Consider the following 23100-nt stretch of genomic DNA (forward strand, 5'->3'; position numbering starts at 1 on the left):
TTTATAGTTATACATAACTATTAAATGATTTCCCACATACTGTTTTTAGCAACATAAATTTATCCAAAAATGCTTATTTCTACTATTTTGATTATAGCATATGGTTATAAATATGAATACTTGAGGGCTGGAGAGATAGTGCAGTGGGTAAGAACATTGGCTGTTCTTGCAGAAGACCTGGGCTTGAATCCCAGCACCCACATGGCAGCTAACAACTGTCCGTAACTCCAGTTCCAGGGGATCTGATAGTCTCTTCTGTCCTCCACGGGCATTGCATGACACGGGTGTACTTACCTTCATGCAGGCAGTACACAACACACATAAAATAAAAATAATAAATAAGGGGCTGAAGAGATGGCTTGGTGGTTAAGAACACTGGTTGTTCTTGCAGAAGACCGGGATTCAAATCCCAGCACCCAAATGGCAGCTAACAACTGTCTGTAACTCCAGTCCCAGGGGATCCGACAGCCTCTTCTGACCTCCACTGCCATTGCACGACATGGGTGCATTTACCTACGTTCAGGCAATACACGAATACACGTGAAATAAAAGTAATAAAATAAAAATAATATAAAATATTAAAGAAAAAATGAATGCTCAGTTTTGCTATGTCTTCTAATTTTTATATGCTGGTATGTACATTATCAGATTCTATGATTCTGTCAGACTGAAAATTAACAATTTTTGTAGGTTTTTTTCTTGGCTGTTTTGTGACGAAATAATTTGATGTAATTCATTTATTCATCTTTACTTATTTTAACCTAAAGTTTCTAAAATGTCAGTGATACTTCTCCTTTCATGAGCACCACATACACTTAAAAAGTTATCGTTTACTTATAAAAGGACCATTAAAAAATTCACATAAGCTTAGGAATATGTGTCCTATATATACACACACACACACTTAAAAATTTAATTTTTTTGTGTGTATGAATGTCTTGCCTACATGTATGTAAGTTTGTAAGTGCATCATATGTGCACCGCCTGCAGAGGCAGAAGAGGGTGTCAGATTACCTGAAATTGGAGTTAAGGACAGTTGTTAGCTTCGTGTGGGTGCTGGGAACTGAACTTGGGTACTCTGCAATAACAGCAAGTGCTTTTAGCTGCTGAGCCATCTGTCCAGTCCATATGTATATTTTTTTTCTCAGGGGTGTTTGAGACAGGATTTCCCTGTAGTGGGGCTGGACCAGGCTGTCCTTGAACTCACAGAGAAAAGCCTGCCTCTGCCTCCCTGGTGCTGGGATTAAAGACATTTGCTACCATGCCCATCCAACTCATATATATATATATATATATTACTGAGTTTTCTCCCCTCCTGACAAAACTGACTATTCGGTTTCAAAAAATTAAAGGGCAAATATATTGCCCAAACTAAATGTTGCTCAAATGTTAAAACATTAAAAACACAAGCAAAATATTTCCTCCCTTACAATTTCTAAATATTGACTTATCTGGTGTCCCAAGAATTTTATATTTAAAAAAGAGAGAAAAATGCCAAAATTGACACTTAACACTTTAAAGCTAACATACTTTGAACCACAGATTGCATTTGAGAAAAGGAAATAGGAAGCAAGTATAAGGAAATACATTGTTCTGCCACGAAACAGGGATCACTCGTTATTCTCATGAAGTTGTTGCTCCCATGGTGTTCTGCTACACTGATACTGTAATCTTAACTAGCCAGGACTTATAAGACAAAATTTCAAGAGTTGATAAGTTTTTGTTTTGTCATAAAGCCTGGCATGGCACAAAATTCCAGCAATAGGAGGTAGAGATTAGGAGTTCAGGGTTATTCTCATCTAATAAGAGGTCAGCCTGGGCTATATGAAACACTGTCTCAAAAAAACCAAGACAAACAAGTATATTACAGGGCTGGGTGTAAGTTCTTACCATTTGCTTTATTCAGCTCCACAAGGGTTCCTATATGTACAGGTAAATAATTTGCATGGAAAGGATCTTTTTCCATTACTCTGAAAGTGAAAGAAAGACATTACGACCTAGAAGCCCTTCATGAGATCAGTCCTCATGACTAAGTTATACTTAGTCAATAAGCATCATACATGATGCTATAACCTATGCTACTTTATTTTTGATTAAAGCAACGATTAGGTTATGAAGGAAAAGGAAGGTAGGCCTCATGGTACGGGTCACATTACCAGCTACCCAAGGGGCTGAGGCTGAAGAATCACAAGTTCAGTGTCAGTCTTGGCAACTTAGGAGGCTCTGTCTCAAAATAAAAAGGCTGGGGATGTAGTTCAGTGGCAGAACGTGTACCTAGAATGTATAGGCTCTAGGTTCAATCTCTCACTATCACAGAATAAACAGAAAATTGTTTATTTAGAAGGAATAAAAAGAAGCATTAGCACCTTCATTTTTAAATTGTTAGTTAAATATGATGATCACTTTTAATTTTTTTTGGTCTTTTTGAGACAAGGTCTCCCTGTAGCCCCAGCTGTCCTGGAACTTACTATGTAGACCAGGCTGGCCTTGAACTCATAGAGATCCTCCTGCCTCTGCCTCCCGAGTGCTGGGATTAAAAGCATGCGCCACCACACCCGGCTCACCCAACTCCTATATTTTTAATATATGTTGTGGGGAGGGATTCATATGCTTGTATATGCATGTGTGCGGGTGTGTATATATATGCACACAACATGCGTAAAGGCCAGAGGACAGCCCCTTGTGTCATCCTCAGGAAGGTTGTCCACGTCGTTCTTTGAGTTAGTATAGATCTCTCACCAGTTAGTCTAAACTACATGGTCACCCAACTCCTATATTTTTAATATATGTTGTGGGGAGGGATTCATATGCTTGTATATGCATGTGTGCGGGTGTGTATATATATGCACACAACATGCGTAAAGGCCAGAGGACAGCCCCTTGTGTCATCCTCAGGAAGGTTGTCCACGTCGTTCTTTGAGTTAGTATAGATCTCTCACCAGTTAGTCTAAACTACATGGTCTTAGAGCCCCGGGGTCTTCCTAACTCTGAGATTTCAGGTGCTAAGCACCACACTCAGCTTTTTACATGGACTTTGATCCTTGAAGTCAGGTCCTCATTCTTTCTAGACAAGCACTTTAGTAATTGTACTCCCCTCCTCCCTGCCCTTTACTTATGGTCTAACTCTGTCCTTGTTGCTTGCTATAGCTTTATTTGGAGACAGATCATTTTACCTACATGTGGTTTTCTCTAGATCTTGATCATAATTCAGTTCTTTAAAAGACTCTTTGAAAGCTGTTTGGTTTTATCTTTTATTTAACAAAATTTCCATTTTTAGCCCATGATTATTACTCTACTATTTATACAGCTACATTCATTTATTTCACCCTTCATACCCTTTGCTCTCTCCGTTCCCCTTTTATGTTCTTATAGTACTTATTACCTGCTTTCCTTGCAGCTTTTCTTTCTCTTTCGCTCTATACTGTTTTTCCTTTTTCACATTTTTTCATTATACTTTTCTCTTGTTTTTGTCCTTTCTCACTAACCTTCCTTTGTACTCCACTTTACTGTCTGATCTATTCTTCATTTCCTTGACTTCTCCTGCCCTTTCTCTGTTACACAGACCTTACCACAGTTTTGTACATTGTGGCTTACATGATTACAAAAGTGCTGAATTAGATGTAACTTAAATAAAAGCAAATTAAATTCAGAGGAGCTAAATAATTCATTAATTGTCAATTTTGGTATATGCACTGTTAACCTGCATAGTCCATGTGATCAGGCAAGTTTTATTTGTGAATCAGTTCCCATAGGAAGAATTTCAGTTTAGCTTTTGCAGATACAGAAAAGACATTTTGTCTTTGAAAGCTGCTATTTTTGTAGATCAATAGAAATACAGTAGTAGCATTTAATTTAGGAATTTGTTAGCTACTCAGATTAACAGTTCTGTTTTCCTTAAATTTGATAACTATTTCAGCCCCTTTAAATCTACACTCTGAATATATTTTTATTAATCATTTAACTTACAAGTTTTTTTAATACAAGAATTCTAATTTTAAAGCTTGATTTCAAATCCTATAAAATAGGTAATTTGGAGGATAATTTTGTTAGTATTCTAGCAGCACCCACCTAAAAGCTGAATGGTTAGCAAACATCTGTAACCCAGTTCTGGGGGGAAAGGTGGAATGAGGAGGCCAGGCTTGCAGCAGCCAGTCTTGCCAATCAGGAAGCCTTCAGTTCAATGAGATTTTGTCAGAACATAAGGTTGGAACATACTCAGCTTTGACATATGGCCTCCATGCGTTTATGTACCACAGATATACACCTCTTGCAGAGAAATTTAAGTTGTAATGTCCTTTATTTTTCTGATAATTATTTGGTTGTTTTAACACAAAAGGGGGAAAATGTAATGTACTGTGTTTCTTATTTTATCTTTGTTACCATTTTTAGAGACATTTTAAATCCAAAGGATGTGATCAGTGCCCAGTTTGAAAATACCACCACCAGTAAAGATTTTTGCAGTCAGTCATGTTTGTCAACCTATGAACTGAAAAAAAAACCTATTGTTACCATAAATACAAATAGCATTTCGACCAAATGCAGCATGTGTCAGAAGAATGCTGTTGTAAGTTTAATTTTTTACTCTGTTGAGGAGAATGAAACTAATGTTTGTGTTTAGAGACATTGTTTGATTCTCTGTTCTTACTGTTTTTATGTTACTTTTTAATTCTTAGATTCGACATGAAGTTAATTACCAGAATGTGGTCCATAAACTTTGCAGTGATGCCTGCTTCTCTAAGTTTCGCTCTGCTAACAACCTCACTATGAACTGTTGTGAGAACTGTGGAGGTTACTGTTACAGTGGCTCTGGTCAGTGCCACATGCTTCAGATTGAGGGACAGTCAAAGAAGTTTTGTAGCTCAATGTGTGTCACTTCATATAAGCAGGTACTTGACCATATTTAATCCTTATATCTTCGTTAATTTCAGGAGAATACAAACCTTTGCATGAAAATTATTCTTAAAATGATTTTTTGAAATACTAAGAGATTAACATTTAGTTAACTTTTGGGATATAGAGGTTAGTATTTGGTTAAATTAATAGGTGTAAATAGCATTTCTGAAATGAGTCTATATTAAATGTTCTGAGATAGAGCCCTCTAAAAACCAGTTTTTGTACATGCATTAAGAAATACATATTTTTAGGGCTTAGCTTCTTGTTTGCTTGGGTTTGTTTTGTTTTTTTTGAGACAGGGTCTTCCTGTAGCCCCAGCTGTCCCAGAACTCACTATGTAGACCAGGCTGGCCTTGAACTCACAGAGATCCGCCTGTCTCTGCCTCCCAAACTTGTTTGTTTTTTAAGATAGGGTCTTACTATATAGTCATGTCTGCCTATAATTTGTTAATGGCACAGGTTGATCTTGAACTTGTAGTTTTCCTGCCTGCACTTCCCAAGTGCTAGAATGATCTGCGTGAACTGTCATTACTGGCTTTTTTATGACCTTATTTCAAATTTGATTTTTTTTTGAAAAATAATTTTTAGATGCCAAGAGCATAAACAAATGTTTACATCTCTTATGAATAAGCAGTCTTTACCTTTTTGTATGTAACCTTTTTGTCTGTGAAATACATTTTGATTTGTGTGTTTTCTTGTTCCTTTGAGTTATTACTGTTGTTTTGAGTCAGGGTCTTCCTGTAGCAAACTTGTCATGCTGGCCTTGATTTCAGAGATCTGACTACCTCTGCCTACCTAGTTCCGGAACTAAGGGTGTATGCTTGTTCTTTAACAAAGAAGGTTTAAATTGCATGTCTTTTTTTCTTGCAAAGGGAGCCATATAGTTAGAATTGTAAATACAAAAATAAAAATTTTATTAGAATGGAGGGTTTTTTTTTTCTTCATGAAATAGAAGAAAAATGAGTCAATTTTGTGAATTATGAAGTTTGCAGAGGTGAAATCAGAAGAATTCTGTATAACAAGAAACTTTTATTGTGTTTTGTGAGTATTGAATTCATATTTCACCAGTAAATTTTGATTGTTTCATAATTGGTAATCCTAAAGAGGTAGTAAATATTTTTCACATTTAAAATGTTACAGTGCCTCCCTGCTTTTGGACATTTGCTGATTATTCTTACTAATAGTACCAGGCATGGTAGCACATGCTTTTATTTCCAGCACTTGGGTGGCACAAGCAGGTGGATCTCTGAGTTCAAGGTCAACCTGGCCTACGTATTGAGTTCTTAGGACTGACTACACAGTGAGACCCTGTCTCAGAAAAAAAAAAAAAAAAACTGAGTTTTTATGTAGTCTACCAAAATCAATGAATAATATCAGTTAGGAAATTTCATAGTGTTGAAACTTTGGAACTAAGGAGATGGCTCAGTGGTGAAGAGCACTGGCTGCTTTAACTGTCTTTAACTCCAGTTCCAGGGGATTCGAGGGCCTCTTCTCGCCTCTTCAGACACTGCATGCACCAGTGTACTTACACATATGCAGCAAAATACTCATTCACAGAAAATAAAAAAATATGTTAAAAAACCTTTGAATTAATTTTTATATTTTAAACATAGTAGACAATTTTCACTTTATATTTTATTACTGTGTAATAACTTTAAAAGGACTCAGCTTTGTTGGATATTTCTTGTTTTTCTCTCACAAAGGAAAAAACCCTCATATCTTCATGCCTTTGTTTGAAAGACTGAAGTGTGCAATAAAAATTGAGTCATATTTCATAAAAGAAGAGAAATAGAAACGTTAATTTTAATTTTTTTACTTTTTAAAAAAATGTTAGTATTTTTATTTTATGTTTATGAATGTAATGCCTGCATGAGGTAGGAGCATCCTTGTCATGTAATGCCTGCAGAGATCAGATGAGGGCATTGGATCCCTGGAACTTGAGTTATAAATGGTTGTCAGCCACCATGTGAGTGCTGGGAGTCAAACCCAGCTATGCTCTTAACTGCTGAGCCAATTTCTTTTTTTCTTTACTTTTAATTTGGATAATACCTGTTAAGTTTCTCCTGTACTAAAATGTGTACTGTGTTAGGGACAAGAATTGAATGTAATAGTAAAGCTGATCCAGATTTAATTCCCAAACTTTGTTCATGTACAATTTTACCTTGGAAAAAAGACTTAAATTTCATGATTCTGGTTTTCTTACTAGCATAATTGTAATACCAGATTGTTTTTAGGATTATACAAAATAAGAACACCCAGAACATTGTAGATGGCTATTGCTGCCAATTTTCTTTCTTCATTGTCTTTTTGAGACAAGGTCTCCCTGTAGCCCCAGCTGGCCTGGAACTCACAATGTAGACCAAGCTGGCCTCGAACTCATAAAGATCTGCCTGCCTCTGACTCCTGAGTGCTGGGATTAAAGTTAGGCATGTACCACCATGCCCAGCTTGTCTTAATGTATTTTTAAATAGAAAATAGTATACAGTTCCTATTTTGAGGGTAGGGCTGTCTTCTGACATGTAAGTTAATAAATAGAGGTGGTGTGATGGAAGTATTATTAGGTACAGTGTGACACAAAGCATAATCAGTCATCTGTACTTTGTGGGACTAGGTATATCAGCAGAAGTTTCACAAAGATAAACCTCTTTGACTCAAGTCTTTTCAATAAGTTTTTGTTTACAGTCCTGATCTGGGAGGAAAGACAAATGGAATTGGAGATTTCAATATCCCCAAATTCAGACATATTCTAACATGCATCTATTTTAATATCAAATTTCCCAAATTTATCACAGAAAGGGGAATAGATTTTAAAAATCTCTTAATTAAAAGGCCAGGCATGGTGGTGCAGGCCTTTAATTCCAGCATTTGAGAGGCAGAGCCAGTTGGATCTCTGTGAGTATGACACCAACGTGGTCTACATAATTGAGCTCCAGGGTAGCTCAGGCTTCATACTGTGATTGTGTTTCAAAACAACAGAAAACCCCCAAATAAAACTCTTTATTATAGCTTGAGCATTCTTTGTTATCCTAAATGTGTACCATGGTAATAGAATTTAGCATTATTTTCTTTTGAATCTCTTAATTTTCTATTAAATCTGACATGCTCTGTTAGACTCATTGATTATTATATTTGCATGCTTCTGATAGCCAAGATCTCCCATTGTACTGCTTACAGTATATGTTGTTAGTAGCAGAGCATTTGATAATGAATTGTCTACCATATTCACTACATTTCTTTAGTTCAAACTTTATGCTGTATATGGCATTTTTTAATAGGCAGTTTTTCAAGTTTTTAGGCTAATATAGTATAAAAGCATGAACCCTTTGTTATATTAATGCATAAAACAACATTTCTAAAATGTTGTTAGGGATGAGAATTGAATATAATAGTTAAGTTGATCCAGATCTAAAAGTATGCTTATAATCAAATAATAGATCCTAAATTAATTGCTAGGTTATAATGTAAGGCTATTTCTAATGATATAAAATAGAATGGAAAATATTAAAAGTGTATCATATATTACTATGCTATGTGTTGCTCTGTGAAGCTCTTTAGTTTTACATACATATATAACGTAATAAACACAAATTCAGACTCTTAGAAGAATGTGTGGAATCACTTTATAAAACTTACTGAAGATTGTAATCATGAAAGTTTGAAAAATGATTTAAAATATTTTATGAGTAAGGAAAAAAAGATATCATGTGGGGCCCCTAATTCCCAGCACCACACATTTAAAAATGATATTTCAGCAGAGTTAAATATAAACATTATCAAAGAATTATTTCAGAGAATTATGTTTTATGAATTTGGTAAAAATGAATGTTGTTTTATTCTGTTAATAGAAATCAGCCAAAATAACACCATGTGCGCTTTGCAAATCATTGAGATCCTCAGCAGAAATGATTGAAAATACCAATAGTTTGGGGAAGACAGAACTTTTCTGTTCTGTTAATTGCTTATCTGCTTACAGAGTAAAAATGGTTACTTCTGCAGGTAATACTGCTTTCATAAACTATAAAATGTAGTAGGTGAAAAATTATAGTTAATACTTTTTTGTTGGCACAGATTTTCATCTAAATTTAGTTGAATTTTAGGATAAAGTATTTCAGATATTTATTGTAAAATATACCTATTGCCTCATTTCTTTTCTTACTTATTATACATTCCACTCCTATTGAAAGGATTTCTACTTCCTTTATTGTATTTTCCTTTAAAAATATATATTATTATTTTTATTTTATGTGTATGTATTTTGCCTACATGTTTCTAAGTGCACCGTGTGTGTGCAATGCCTGCAAGAGGTGTCAGATCTCCTGAAACTGACATTGCAGATGGTTGTTAGCCACCATGAGGGTGCTGGGAATCCAACCTGGGTCCATTGGAAGAACATCAGGTGTTTTAAACCACTGCGCCATCTCTCCAGCCCTTAATATTTTCTTTATGCACACCTAATATATTTCAAGATCCTTTTATTTTTATAATTACCAGGTAGATTGTGGCTAATTAATTAAAAATCTTTTTTTAATTTTTTTTTTTTGTCTAGACGTGGCATGATTGAGTTACATTTCAGTTCCTATAACTTAATCTGAAAATTAAATTTTTGTTTATTATATGATATTTAATCCCACATAGATTTATATATGTATTACTCATTAGCTTTTATTTTGATTTGCTAAGGTGTACAAGTTCAGTGTAACAGTTGTAAAACCTCAGCAATCCCTCAGTATCATCTAGCCATGTCAGATGGAAGTATACGCAACTTCTGCAGCTACAGTTGTGTGGTAGCTTTTCAGGTATGGCATCGGGAGTCTTCCTCTTCTTCAGGTAGTAAACTATAGCAATGTAAACTTACTGTTTCCTAGTGCCTTGATTGTTTCTATTCTAGCCTTTTTAGGTTAGGTTATTAGTTCGGCCTGTCATTTAACTATAGCCTATAAAATTAGGTGATACTATTATACCTCACATTACCAGGTAGGAAAATATTTGTTTTTGGAGATTTTCAAATATCTTTTTTTATGCATAAATGAGACCTGCCCCACATTCAGTTATAAGCTGTTCAAAGGAAGGAATTTAGCTTGCCACATACCTAAAACTGTGCTGGGCATACATAGGTGCATAATTCTTATTTTTTTGAACAAGTAGTTAATTGACCTATTGTTTTTTTTGTTTTGTTTAATTCAGAATTTGTTTAACAAACCAACTGGAATGAATTCTTCAGTTGTGCCCTTGTCTCAGGGCCAAGTAATTGTGAGCATCCCCACTGGTTCAACAGTGTCATCAGGTGGAGGGAATTCCTCTGCTGTCTCTCCCACCTCCATCAGCAGCTCTGCTGCTGCTGGTCTCCAGCGTCTTGCTGCCCAGTCCCAGCATGTTGGGTTTGCACGAAGTGTTGTGAAACTCAGGTGTCAACACTGTAACCGTCTTTTTGCGACAAAACCAGAACTTCTTGACTATAAGGTAAAATGGAGGGTCATTGCTGGTATGGTAGTATGGTAGTGCATACCTATAATATTAGCATGTAGGAAATGGAGGTGGAAGGATTGAGAATTACAGGTTGCTAAGGTTGTAGTCATTTTTTCACTGGCCCAGTGAGGCTGGGGGACAGGAGCAGCCCCGAGGGGCTCTGGCTTCTGGCGCAACCAGCTCCGGGGACAATGTCAGGTGGGGAGTTTGATTGGGGTGGTGCACCTGTCAAACGGTAACACAGGTGTCCTAAGGCGAGATCAGGGAGGACAGAAACCTCCTGTGGAGCAGAAGGGCAAAAGCTCGCTTGATCTTGATTTTCAGTACGAATACAGACCGTGAAAGCAAAAAGTGGGGCTTCATGATCCTTCTGACCTTGGAGTTTTAAGCAGGAGGCCCCCACTGAGAAAGGGCGTCCTTCCATACAGTGCCGAGCCCCTTAGAGCTATCCAGACATGGAGGACTACAACCTTAGCAGCAGGGTCCCCCAACAGTAAGGGTTAAATGTCTATTTATAAATGCATTTTTAGCTTTCCATCTCTGAAAATTTTGCTGTTACTAAAGTAAGAAAGATGAGGATTTCCATAATGTAATCCAAATGTCTAATTACTTAATCTTTCTTTACAGGGTAAAATGTTTCAGTTCTGTGGCAAGAATTGTTCTGATGAATATAAGAAAATAAATAATGTAATGGCAATGTGTGAATATTGTAAAATTGAGAAAATTGTAAAGGAGACTGTACGATTCTCAGGTGCTGACAAGTCATTTTGTAGTGAAGGTAAAAAGACAGAAGATAATTTTACCTACTGAGTGTGGAGGTTATTTCAAAAAGTGGTTGTTGGTTTAAGGTGTTACTGTAAAAATTTATTTTATCCTTGGTACATATCCACGGTCTTTTAAAAATTTTTTAAAATATTTTATTATTTTTTGTGTATGCGTGTATTACCTGCATGTAGGTAAGTGCACCCATGTCATGCAATGCCCGCGGAGGACAGAAGAGGCTGTCAGATCCCCTGGAACTGGAGTTACAGACAGTTGTTAGCCACCATATGGTGCTGGGATTTGAACCCCGGTCTTCTGCAAGAACAGTCAGTGTTCTTAATGGCTGAGCTATCTCTCCAGCCCCATCCACAAAGTCTTTTAGTTTACTGACATTTAATTTGCTTTTTAGATCTAGTTCTCAATTTTACCTTAATGTTAAAGTGAAGTGAAAGATCCTTACAGGGCAATGCAAAACATGGTGATATGGAATACATTTTGCATCTTCATCTTGATGGAGAACTTTAAAGATCTCTTGGTCCTGTTTTCATTTGAGACAGGGTCTCCCTGTAGTCCCAGCTGACCTGAACTGGCCTTGGCTGAACTGACCAGGCTGGCCTTGAACTCAGAGATTCGCCTGCCTCTGTTGGTGGGATTAGTTAGTGCTGAGACTAACGAATATGTGTACCACCATGCCTGGCTGTAATTCTTTTCTTTATTTAGATGGTATTTTGTTTAGGATGTTTTGTTTGTCTCTATAACTACATAATCCTTCTATGCCATTGATTTTTCAAATCTTTTGACCACAACACTAATGAATTACATTTTCTATTGTGACCTACTATGAACCTAGTACATTTTCACATTCCAAATAAAACTTAAGTTTTAGGAGCTGGTTGTGGTGGTGCAGGAGGATATCTGTGAGATTGAGGCCAGCCTGGTCTACACTGGGAGTTCTAGGAAGCTGAGGCTGCTGGGAGACTGTCTCAAAAAAACAAAAACAAAAAACAAGACAAAAAGTTTCATTAATAAAACTTACTATACATGACACATTATAATATTTTCTATCTTGTTCTGTCTTGTTTCATTGAACACATAAACAGGACTAATTCGATCCTCTAAATTGATTTCTTGGCCTTTTACTACTTGGTTATGTCCCAAGTGTGAAAACTTAGTGCTGGACCAGATAAATAAAAAATGTAGGTAGATGGTCATGGTGGCACACACTTTTAATTCTAGCACTTGGGAGGCAGAGGCAGGTGTATTTCTGAGATTGAGGCCATGATGGTCTACATAGAATTTCAGGCCAGCTGGGCCCACAGGAAGACCCTGTCCCAAAAAAACAAAACAAAAAATGTAGGTAATTTATTATTTTTCCCATTGCTAATTTTTATCTTTCCTGATTTTTCTTAGGTTGCAAATTGCTTTATAAACATGACCTGGGAAAACGCTGGGGAAGTCACTGTAAAATGTGCAGTTATTGTTTACAAACATCTCCCAAATTGATACAGAATAATTTGGGTGGAAAGGTGGAAGACTTCTGTTGTGAAGAATGCATGTCTAAATACACAGTTTTGTTTTATCAGGTAATATTTGTTCCTATTCCTGGGTTTAGGGAGTTTTGTTTTGTTTTTTTAATTTCATGTACAGTGAAGGATAACTTAATGATTAAAAAATTTAGACGTTTTCTTTCTTAGAAATTAATAAAACATTTAGGTAGACCTCATTCTTGTTCAAGTTTTATTCCTTTTAGTTTTAACTTCTAAAAAATATACTAATCTGACTTATTCCATTATAATATATTTTGATTATTTTATCATTTAAATAAATGAATTTGTCTTCTGAGTTCTGAAGAGAAGCCTCGTTTAAATTTCTTTAAAACTTTGTGCTAATATGGGTGTGTAAGCATGTGTACATAGATGCATGCATGCTAATGGTGTGTGTGCATATGTGGAAATCAGAGGACAACTTTATGGGAGTTGTTTCTCTTTTTTTAAAAAAATATTTTATTATTTTTATGTGTATGAGTATATTGCCTGCATGTATGTGAGTACACCCATGTCGTGCAGTGCTGCAAAGGTCAGAAGAGGGCTTCGGATTCCCCTGGGACTGGAGTTAAGGACGGTTCGTAGCCACCATGTGGGTGCTGGGAATCGAACCCAGGTCCTCCGCAAGAGCAGTTAGTGCTCTTAACTGCTGAGCCATCTCTCTTGCCCCATGACTTGGTTTTTAAAAAATGATTTTTAAAAATCATTGGTAGGGCCTGGAAAATGGGTCTGAGTAAAGCAATTGCTGTACAAATGTGGGCTCTGGAATTAGGATCCTCAGCAGCCACATAAAAGTCTGTTGGGTCTACTTGCACACCTGTAATTACAGTGCTTGGAAGATAAAGACAGAAGCAATGAGCGCATTGGCTTAGCTCAACTATCCCAGTCAACAAGCTCTTGATTCAGTTGAGAGACCGTGTCTCAGTGAATAAGATAAAGTCAGTTGGGTAAGGACTCCTCCACTTCATGTGCATCCACTTACATGTTACATGCACCAGACATACAAACACCAAAAAAAATTTTTTTAATTTTATGTATGAGTGTTTTGCCTGAATGTATGTAAGTGCACCTGTGTATTCAAAGCCTTCAGAGGCCAGAAGAGGGCGCCACATCTCCTGGAACTGGAGTTCTGACAGTTAGGCACCCTGTGGGTACTGGGAATTGAACCCAGGTTCTCTGCAATAATAGCCAGTGAGTGCTCTTAATCACTGAGCCATCTCTCCAGCCCTACCAGTTTTTTTTTTTAAATCATTACTTGATAGATATTTACCATTTTAGGACAGTTAGCCTTCAGTTTTATGATTTTCATCCTGAAGTTAATTTTTGTGGGGTTTTTGTTGTTGTTGTTGTTGTTAGACTACAGATAATTTGTTTCTCTACTGCTTTTAATTTCCATTTCAGATGGCCAAATGTGATGGTTGCAAGCGACAGGGTAAACTTAGTGAATCTTTGAAATGGAGAGGTGAAATAAAACACTTTTGTAACCTGCTTTGCATCTTGATGTTCTGCCATCAGCAAAGTGTATGTGACCCACCTTCACAAAACAATACAGGTAAAATTTAAAAAATAATGAAGTTTTTGGGCAGTGGCAGAAGCTAGCCACTTTTCCTGTACAGATTAGAATGTGTAAATAATTACAAATAATTTATATATAAGCAATGTATAAATAATGAAATGTAAATCTTACTGTATTCAAATACCATTAATATTTAAATCCTTTTATTTTCTTTTATAATATTGTAATCCTTTTATTGAATACCTTAAAGCCAGACAAATGAATTTTTGTCGTTGTTTTAACTTTCTCTGAGAATATTAACTCAACCAAAAAATAATGGCTGAACTCTCTGGGGGAAAAAAAAATGACAGTTACTGTTTTATAATTTTGAGTATACCTTGGCTTCCATAATAGATTTCAGACTGCTTATAACAAAAGACATTAAAGACTAAATCATAGGACCTTTGAAATATACCGTATATAGCCAGGCATGGTGGTGCATACCTTTAATCCTGCTAAGGCATGAGCCACATACAAAGTTCAAATTCAGCTTGGACAGCATTGTTTGATCCTGTCTCCATCAGTCAGTCAATTATATACATATTTACAATGTATAATCTTGGAAACTTTATGGTGTGCAAACACAAGTAGTTCTATCCTAAAGTCTAGAATAGTCTAAGTTTGCTAAAAACATAAATAGAAGCAATAACTATAAGAGCCTACTCCAGAAACTTAAACCTTTAAGGGACTGGACCAAGCAATACACAAATACACATAAAATAAAAATAATAAATAAAATTAAATAAAACAAAGAAACCTTTAAATCTGAAGGAAGGTTTAAGAAACATCTTAAATTTCTATTTAATCTCTTTTGTGATCTTTGTTTAGAATTGTGCCTCAGGGTCTCCCTATAGCTCCAGCTGGCCTAGAACTCATTTTGTAGACCAGGCTGGTCTTGAACTCACAGAGATCCACCTGCCTCTGTCTCCCAAGTGCTGGGATTTATAGGCATGCACCACCATACCCGACTCAAGTTAAACTTTTAAGAAAAGCTACTACCTTCGATTTTAGACCAAAGAAACCCCAAGAAGCAATGAAATTAAAATCCAGTTATTTGTAAAGTTGACTCTGTTCTAAAATATATTACTCAATACTGAGAACATTGATTAGCCTGCTTGAGATGTCGATTTCTATGTAAGAACATATGCATTACATGAACTTCCTTTGTTTTTATTTTAACCAGCAAGTATTTCCATGGTTCAAGCTGCTTCTGCCGGGCCCCCATCACACAGAAAAGATTCAACTCCAGTTATTGCTAATGTGGTGTCTTTGGCAAGTACTCCCGCTGCTCAGCCCACAGCAAATTCTAACAGTGTCTTACAAGGTATAGCTTGATTTCAAAGTATTTTTCTCACCATTTTGAGTGAGAAATCATATCTAATATGGTGTATCTTTTGTCCGTCATTGCTCATTTTCATGATTATTGTGGTCATTAGGACTGTCTGCTCTCTTTGCACTACTAGGATGTACAACAGTGTTTTCCCAAGTCCCACAGCTTGTTTTTTCATGTTTTATACTTAAGCACTACTGCTTGCTTTCCCAGAATTAAATTTGATCATGACTTTGTATTTATGGATAGCTTCAATACTAATGCTTCAAAAATTGTAAAAGATCCTTATTTTATATTTTATTTTCATATTAAGGTGCAGTTCCAACAGTAACAGCCAAAATCATTGGAGACGTAAGTTCTGTTTTATTTTTATTGATACTGTTATTGTATTTTCCATTTATATGTAGTAAAAAATATGTATGAGCAAATTTACTTTGCTTTATGGAGGAATAAAATTGTTGACAAAAAGAATTTCTTGATATTTAATTTGGCTTGTCATGTACATTGATTTGACTACTGTTGAAAAAATTTTAAAGTGAATAGTTAAACTAATTATACAGAATTAGGCATTTTATATTTCAAACTTTTTTAATGATTGTTCGTAATGCTTAAGTCTCCCATTCTATACTGATCTTGCTGTAAATTGCCATTTTTCCTTTTTCACGCAACATTGTCTCTCTCTCTCTTTCTTTCTTTCTCTTTCTCTCTTTTTTTTTTTTTTTTTGGTCTTTTTGGAACAGGGTCTCCCTGCAGCCCCTGTTTGGGGGGGGGGCACCAGGTTGACCTTGAAGTCATAGAGGTCTACCTGCCTCTGCCTCCTCCCACATGCTGGGATTAAAGGCCTGTGCCACCACACCCAGCTCAACATTGTGTCATAAAAGTTAGACTAAATAAGGAAGAAAATCAATAATGAACAAAATTTATGAGTGGAACAGATTTCTGAAAATTTTCCTGTCTGTGGACTAACTTTCATATCCTATTTGAGTTCCTTTCTTTAAAAAATCCTGGTTAGAGCTTCTATGTGTTAGCTTCTAACTCAGTCATAAAGTAACAATTCTCATTTAAAACTTGGCTAGCATTGCACTGGTTATTAATGTTTTACAATAAGCTTAGTGTTTTTCATGGTAAACAATAGTAATTAAACACATTCAGTTAATTGATAATTATTAAAATATTCCTTGATATTGCTGTCCATATTTTAGCCATAGTATATATTTTATGCAACTAGTATAATGTTTACATGCTGTTTCTTCCATGTGATTACAATGTGGTATGTTTTTAAATTATAATTCTTGTAATTACTGATAATATTTTGAAGTGGTTCCTGATTTGTTTGTTTTAAACTAGGCAAGTACACAAACAGATGCCCTGAAACTTCCACATTCCCAGCCTCCAAGGATTTTGAAGAACAAGGCTTTATTGTGCAAACCTATCACACAGACCAAAGCCACTTCATGCAAACCACATACCCAAAACAAAGAATGCCAGACAGGTATGTTCTTTGGACTTTATTATTTTATTTAGGGGAAAGGAATGGGGGAATCTGCTTCCATTGAGTATACCCTATGTCCTATTCTGTTGTTTATATACATTGCCCACTTTAGTTTGTACATTATGCTTGTCAATCAGGCATTTTCCCTATTTTAGGGGTAATAATTTAGATAAATTAACCCATAATACTATATTATAAACACATTTAATTTCATTTTTTTTAATTTGGTCTTTTTGAGACAGAGTTTCCCTGTAGCCCCAGCAGGCCTGGAACTCACTATGTAGACCAGGCTGGCTCACAGAGATCCACCTGCCTCTGCCTCCCAAGTGCTGGGATTAAAGGCATGCGCCACCACGCCCGGCTTAATTTCCTTTTTAATAACTGTAATATTGTACTCTAAGCTTGAGTATAATGTGCAGACTTTGAATTAAGAGCTGCTTCTTGTTTTCCAAAGTGCCCTTAAGCTTACATAGCTCAGTACTATTTTATTTCCTTATTTGTACATGTGATGATATATATATAGCCCTGTGTTTCATGGGACACCTGTCCCTAGCCCTTCACACCCTGCTTTAAAAAGTCAGTTACCAGTGGTTTTACAGTAAATATGAAGTGCAATATCATCTTTTCATTATATTGATTTCTTTTTCTTTGGATATATACCCAATAATAGAATTATTAAATAACATTGTAGTTTTGTTTCTAGTGGCTTTATTCTTAGTTGCCGTTTTTAAGACTCAGGGTCTTGTTCTTGTTCCCATGCTAGCCCTGAAATCCTGGCCTGAAGCAGTCTTACTTTAGCTACTTGTAACTTGAACTACTGTTTATTTTGAGACAGGGTCTCACTATATAATCCTGGTTGGCCCGGAACTTGGTGTGGACCAGGCTGTCTTCAAACTCAGATCATAGTGCTGGCATTAAAGGCATACGTCATCAGTCCTGGCTCACTTGCCACCCTTTTTTTTTTTTTTTAAATATTTTTAAAAAAATTACATTTGTTTACATTATGTGTGTGGGCGCTTAGTGTATGGGTAGAGATCAGAAGACAACTTGCAGAAATTAGTTATCTTCTTCCATTATGTGAGTTCTTGGAATTATGGACATAATTTTTTGAAGAACCTAATTTTTTTCCGTAATAGTTATTTGCTTACACTACCTAGCACACCAATGTATGCTCTTCCCCCAGCTCTTCCTTGCTTATCCACCTGGGGGGAGGGTCGGGGGAGTCTCTGTATGTCTTTTTGATAGTAATTCTCACTGAGATGAGATGTTACCTCATTCTTTAAAATTTTTATTCTGTGTATCTGTTCCTGCTTCTCTCTCTATATATATCATATGCACACCTAGTTCCTGCGATGGCCAGAAGAGGGCATTGGATCCCTTGGACTTTGAGTTACAGATGGTTTCTAGATGTCCTGTGGGTGCTGAGAACATAACCTTGGTCCTCTGAAATAGCAGCTGCTCTTAACCTCTCAGCCATCTCTCCAGCACCATCATTAAAATTTTGATGTTTGTTTCCTTGATCATTAGTGATACTAAGCTTTTTTTTTTTCATTTTTACTGGTCTAGCCAGCTTCTTGTTATTATACTGAAACACCTGTGGTATTTAACCTAGAATGACAAAGTTTATTTTACCCAGGTTTAGTGGACATTGCAAAGACATGGTATGGGGGAGTTTGTTCTTCGGTCCCATTACCTCATGGTGTGAATAAGATTAATGTGAATATCTGTGAGAACAAGTAATTGATTGCCTCTCAAACCAAGAACAGAGAAAGTAGGACCCTACAATGTCTAATGAGTGTGTAACCCCACACTATGGAGGTCTCCTGAAGTCTGCTATCCAATAGCCCCACCTTGTGGACAAAGTCTTAGCAGTAGCATTTGCTTCTGGGCCACAACCATATTCAAATTTTTGTATTATGCATTTAGATATATTCTTTGGAGAAATGTTTGTTCAGGCTTTTTGGCTGCTTATTTATTCTTTTGCTCTTAACTTGATTTCATTTATATTCTTTACATCCTTGTCACATGAGTAGTTTGCAAGTATTTCCTGCCATTCTATAATTTGTTTCTTATCTCCCTTTATTGTTTCTTTATAGAACTTAATTTATTTTTATTATTTTATTTATTTGTGTTAGTGTTTTGCCTGCATGTATGTATGTGCACCCAGGCAGAGCCATCCCTGGAACTGGCAATTGTGAGCTGCCGTGTGGGTACTGAGAACTGAATCTGATTTCTCTGCAAGAGCAGTGGTGCTTTTAACTGCTGAGTCTTCTCTCCAGCCCCTAGAACTTTTTTATTTTGGTATAATCTCATAGGTCAATTTTATTCTTGTTACCTGTTATTTTGCAGTGGTACCTTAAAGAACCTTTCCCCAGGGGCTTCGAGAGATGACTGAGTGGTTAAGAGCAATGACTGCTCTTGCAGAGGACCCAGATTTGGTACCCAGCACCCGTGGCAGCTAACAATTGTCTGTAACTCTAATTCCAGGAGATCTGACACCTTTTCTGTCCTTCTCAGGCATTGTATGGTCAGGTTCACTTAACATACATGCATTCAAAACACTCAAACACATAAAATTACATTTTAAAAATTTGCATAAAAATTTCCCAGAACATTGTCCTGAAACATTTCTCCTATTATCTACTTTATTTTTTTTCAGGTCTTACATTTAAGTCTCTATTTTTAATTGGTATTTTTTAATATGGCAAGAGGCAGATCTCATTTCTCTCTTCTGCATATATGAATATTCAGTGTTCTAGCAGCATTTAATGAAGATTTTGTCCTTTTTAAAGTGTAAGTTCTTGCGGGCTGGTGAGATTGGTCAGTGGTTAAGAGCACTGACTGCTGTTGCAGAGGACCCAGGTTTGAGTCTAAGAATCCATGTGGCTGTTAATAACTGTCTATAACTCCAGTTCCAGGGGATCCAGTGCCTTCTTCTGACCCTCATAGGCATTGTACAACATGGGTGTACTGCATGCAGGCACTACACTTATACACATAAAATAATAAAAATAATTTGCTCTCACCTTTTAAAATGCACTATTATTAATCTTTTCCCAATCCTCTTTGGTTTGTGTATGTTTTCTTTAGAAGATACTCCAAGTCAGCCCCAGCTTATTGTGGTGCCTGTTCCTGTGCCAGTGTTTGTGCCCATACCCCTTCATCTTTATACTCAGTATGCACCTGTCCCCTTTGGAATTCCAGTTCCTGTGAGTATTTATTTAGAGATTAATGCTAATTTAGCTTGCATTTTTCTTCATTAGAGTTTTAACAGCTATGTTAAGAAACTTTTCACTAGTTTGTGAAATGTACCTGGTTTTCATTGGCTGCTGATGTATTGCTATAGTTACTTAATATGGAAACTGTTCTTTTACCCTTAACACCTTGTGTTCTCAAAGAAGATTTTTTTCCGAAAAAGTTAGTAGCTTTGTGTGGTGTTTTATACCTATATTTCCATTACTTGGAAAGCTGAGGGAGCAGGATTCAGACAGTTTGAAAGCCAGTCTTGGCTACATAAGGATGGTCCAGACCAGTCTAGGCTATAGTGAGAGCCAGACTTATAAAATAAAAAAAGAAATATTTCTCACTTTTTATTAAATATATTTTCAATTAATATTTTGAAGTCAATTCAATCAATATTTCATCAATGTTTAAAAATGTTAAGCAAGAAAATATAAGCAAAAATCATTTCATAAGCAAAATAAAACTGTCTTATAGGATTATTCTTTTGAAGGATTCAGAAACATTTTGTTGAGTGTCCATGAAAGTACTTAGTAAATTATTGGTGGTGGGAAATTTTCTTTTTGTTTTTGGTTTTTTGAGACAGGGTCTCATTATGTAAACCAGGCTGGCTTTGATGTCAGAGATTCTCCTGCCTCTGTCTCCTGAGTGTTGGGATTAAAGGTGTGAGCCACCATACCTGACTGCTTACTAGATTTTTATTTTCATGGTTTTAGTTTTAGATTTTTATTTTAATGGTTCCAATTTTATAAAAATATACTACGAAGCCGGGTATGGTGGCACATGCCTTTAATCCCAGCACTTGGAAGACAGAGGCAGACGGATCTCTGAGTTCAAGGCCAGCCTGGTCTACATAGTTCCAGGACAGCTGGGGCTACAGGGAGACCCTGTCTCAAAAAGACCCCCCCCCCAAAAAAAATAGTACAAAGGCTCATAATTTTCAGCAATGAGAATATCTCAATTTATTTTCTTGGTTTTTTTGGGTGTTTTTGAGACGTGGTCTCCCTGTAGCTCCAGCTGGCCTGGAACTCACTATGTAGACCATGCCAGTCTTGAACTCACAGAATTCAAGGCTGGCCTCTCCCTTCCAAGAACTGGGAAATTTGTTCATTTTTAAAAATACTTAACTCAGAACCAGGCGTGGTGGCACACGCATGTAGTCCCAGCACTTGGGAGGCAGAGGCAGCAGATCTCTGTGAGTTAAGGCCAGCCTGGTTTACATGGTGAGTTCCAGGACAGCTGGGGCTACAGGGAGACCCTGCTTCAAAAAGACAGAAAAAAAAAAAAAAAAAAACCAAAAAACTTACAGATTCTAACACTAAACCTGCTCCTTAAGAAATCCTTGGTGGTTTGGGAGGTAGCTCACTTGGCAAAGTGTTTGCTTTGCAAGCATGAGGACCTGAGTTTGAACTTGAGGGTCAGTGTTAAAATCAAGCATACCTGTGCATGTTTGTAATTTAGTACTGGGGAGTCAATGAATCCCTGGTTCCTTGCTGGCCAGCCAGTCTACTCAAATTAGTAAGCTCCCAGTTTAGTGAGAGACCCTGTCTCAAAAAATAAGACAGAGAGCTATTTAGGAAGACACCTGATGTGGACCTCTGACTGCCACACAACCACAAACAAAAAATGGGAAAAAAATAACCCCTTGTTCTTTCAGATGCCTGTCCCCATGCTAATTCCATCCTCAATGGATAATGAAGATAAAGTCACTGACAGTATTGAAGACATTAAGGAAAAGCTTCCCACACATCCATTTGAAGCTGACCTCCTTGAGATGGCAGAAATGATTGCAGAAGATGAAGAAAAGGAGAAGACACTATCCCAGGGAGGTTGGTATAGTTTTTAAAAGTAAGGAAGAAAAAGCACACCTAAAATTCTGTGACTTTTAAATTGCACTATTGTTATTCATAAATTCTGAACCATATCCCATGCATTGGATTTTTTTTTTTTTTTGGTCTTTTTGAGACAGAGTCTCCCTGTAGCCCCAGCTGGCCTGGAACTCACAGAGATCATCCGCATGCCTCTGCTGGGATTAAAGGCGTATGGCCTTTCTATTCATGTTAATACTTAACATTCGTTGGATTCTCAATTTGCCTTTACAGAAAAACCGTAGAAAGTCAGCTTCGTGACAATGCTTGTAATTTGTTTAGGTAAAATGAAATGGTTTTAGGAGTATAGGAAGGAGAAATGATAGGATTTCAGACTGATTTCGCTTTGGTTTTAGTGAATGGACAAAACGGTTTCTTGAGTAAGCGCAAAAAAAATATTTTCCTTCTTTTAATCTTTGAGTTTATTTTTAGATATATTTGATAGAACTGTGTTCCTATCAGGTTCACATGCTTAAGTGCTCATGAAACATTCTGTTCTAACTCTGTTGCCCTTTCAAGAGAATTGTAAGTTATCATATTTGGGTTGGACATCTTAAAGCCTGTTTGTCAAATTTTCTGTGTGTTTGAGTATACAAAAACATTTCAAACGGCAGAAGAATGCAAAGTCAGAATGAACATTCCTTCGAGTATGACTTCTCTCATTACTACCTGGAGTGTAACTATGGCAAGCAATGTAAACAACGGAACTGCTTTTGCCATAAATGTTTCATTCTGTTAATGAAGTGGGCTTTGTGCATCTGTTGACTTAGAATTCTGTAGTGCAGTTCTTGCTATAAGGCTCTCTTTGATTTGAGACACAATGTTTTCTATTGTTTGCTCTTTTTTTTTTCTTTTCTTTAGAATCTCAAACTTCCGAACAGGAACTCTTTCTAGACACCAAGATATTTGAAAAAGGTTTGTAGTTGTAAATAAATTTTATTTTTAGCTAT

At 36.4% G+C, this 23100-nt stretch overlaps 1 protein-coding gene across 7 annotated transcripts in view; it reads left to right on the forward strand.

Annotated features, from left to right (window-relative positions):
- Zmym4 (zinc finger MYM-type containing 4) overlaps nt 1-23100 on the forward strand; it is a 119375-nt gene that overhangs the window by 65329 nt on the left and 30946 nt on the right. For 6 of the 7 annotated variants that reach the window (XM_008832105.3, XM_029563116.1, XM_029563119.1 and 3 more), the window contains 14 exons: nt 4390-4564; nt 4674-4886; nt 8739-8889; nt 9574-9689; nt 10078-10353; nt 10987-11137; nt 12532-12704; nt 14067-14217; nt 15404-15544; nt 15864-15901; nt 16898-17042; nt 20133-20251; nt 21940-22111; nt 23012-23065. In XM_008832105.3, the coding sequence (XP_008830327.1) occupies nt 4390-4564; nt 4674-4886; nt 8739-8889; nt 9574-9689; nt 10078-10353; nt 10987-11137; nt 12532-12704; nt 14067-14217; nt 15404-15544; nt 15864-15901; nt 16898-17042; nt 20133-20251; nt 21940-22111; nt 23012-23065 (2075 nt within the window). The remainder of the gene's footprint in view (nt 1-4389; nt 4565-4673; nt 4887-8738; nt 8890-9573; nt 9690-10077; nt 10354-10986; nt 11138-12531; nt 12705-14066; nt 14218-15403; nt 15545-15863; nt 15902-16897; nt 17043-20132; nt 20252-21939; nt 22112-23011; nt 23066-23100) is intronic. The other variant, XM_029563118.1, reaches the window with a different exon arrangement.

The sequence above is a fragment of the Nannospalax galili genome, unplaced genomic scaffold, assembly GCF_000622305.1.
Source record: "Nannospalax galili isolate Female #2095 unplaced genomic scaffold, S.galili_v1.0 scaffold1055, whole genome shotgun sequence".
Lineage (NCBI taxonomy): Eukaryota > Metazoa > Chordata > Mammalia > Rodentia > Spalacidae > Nannospalax > Nannospalax galili.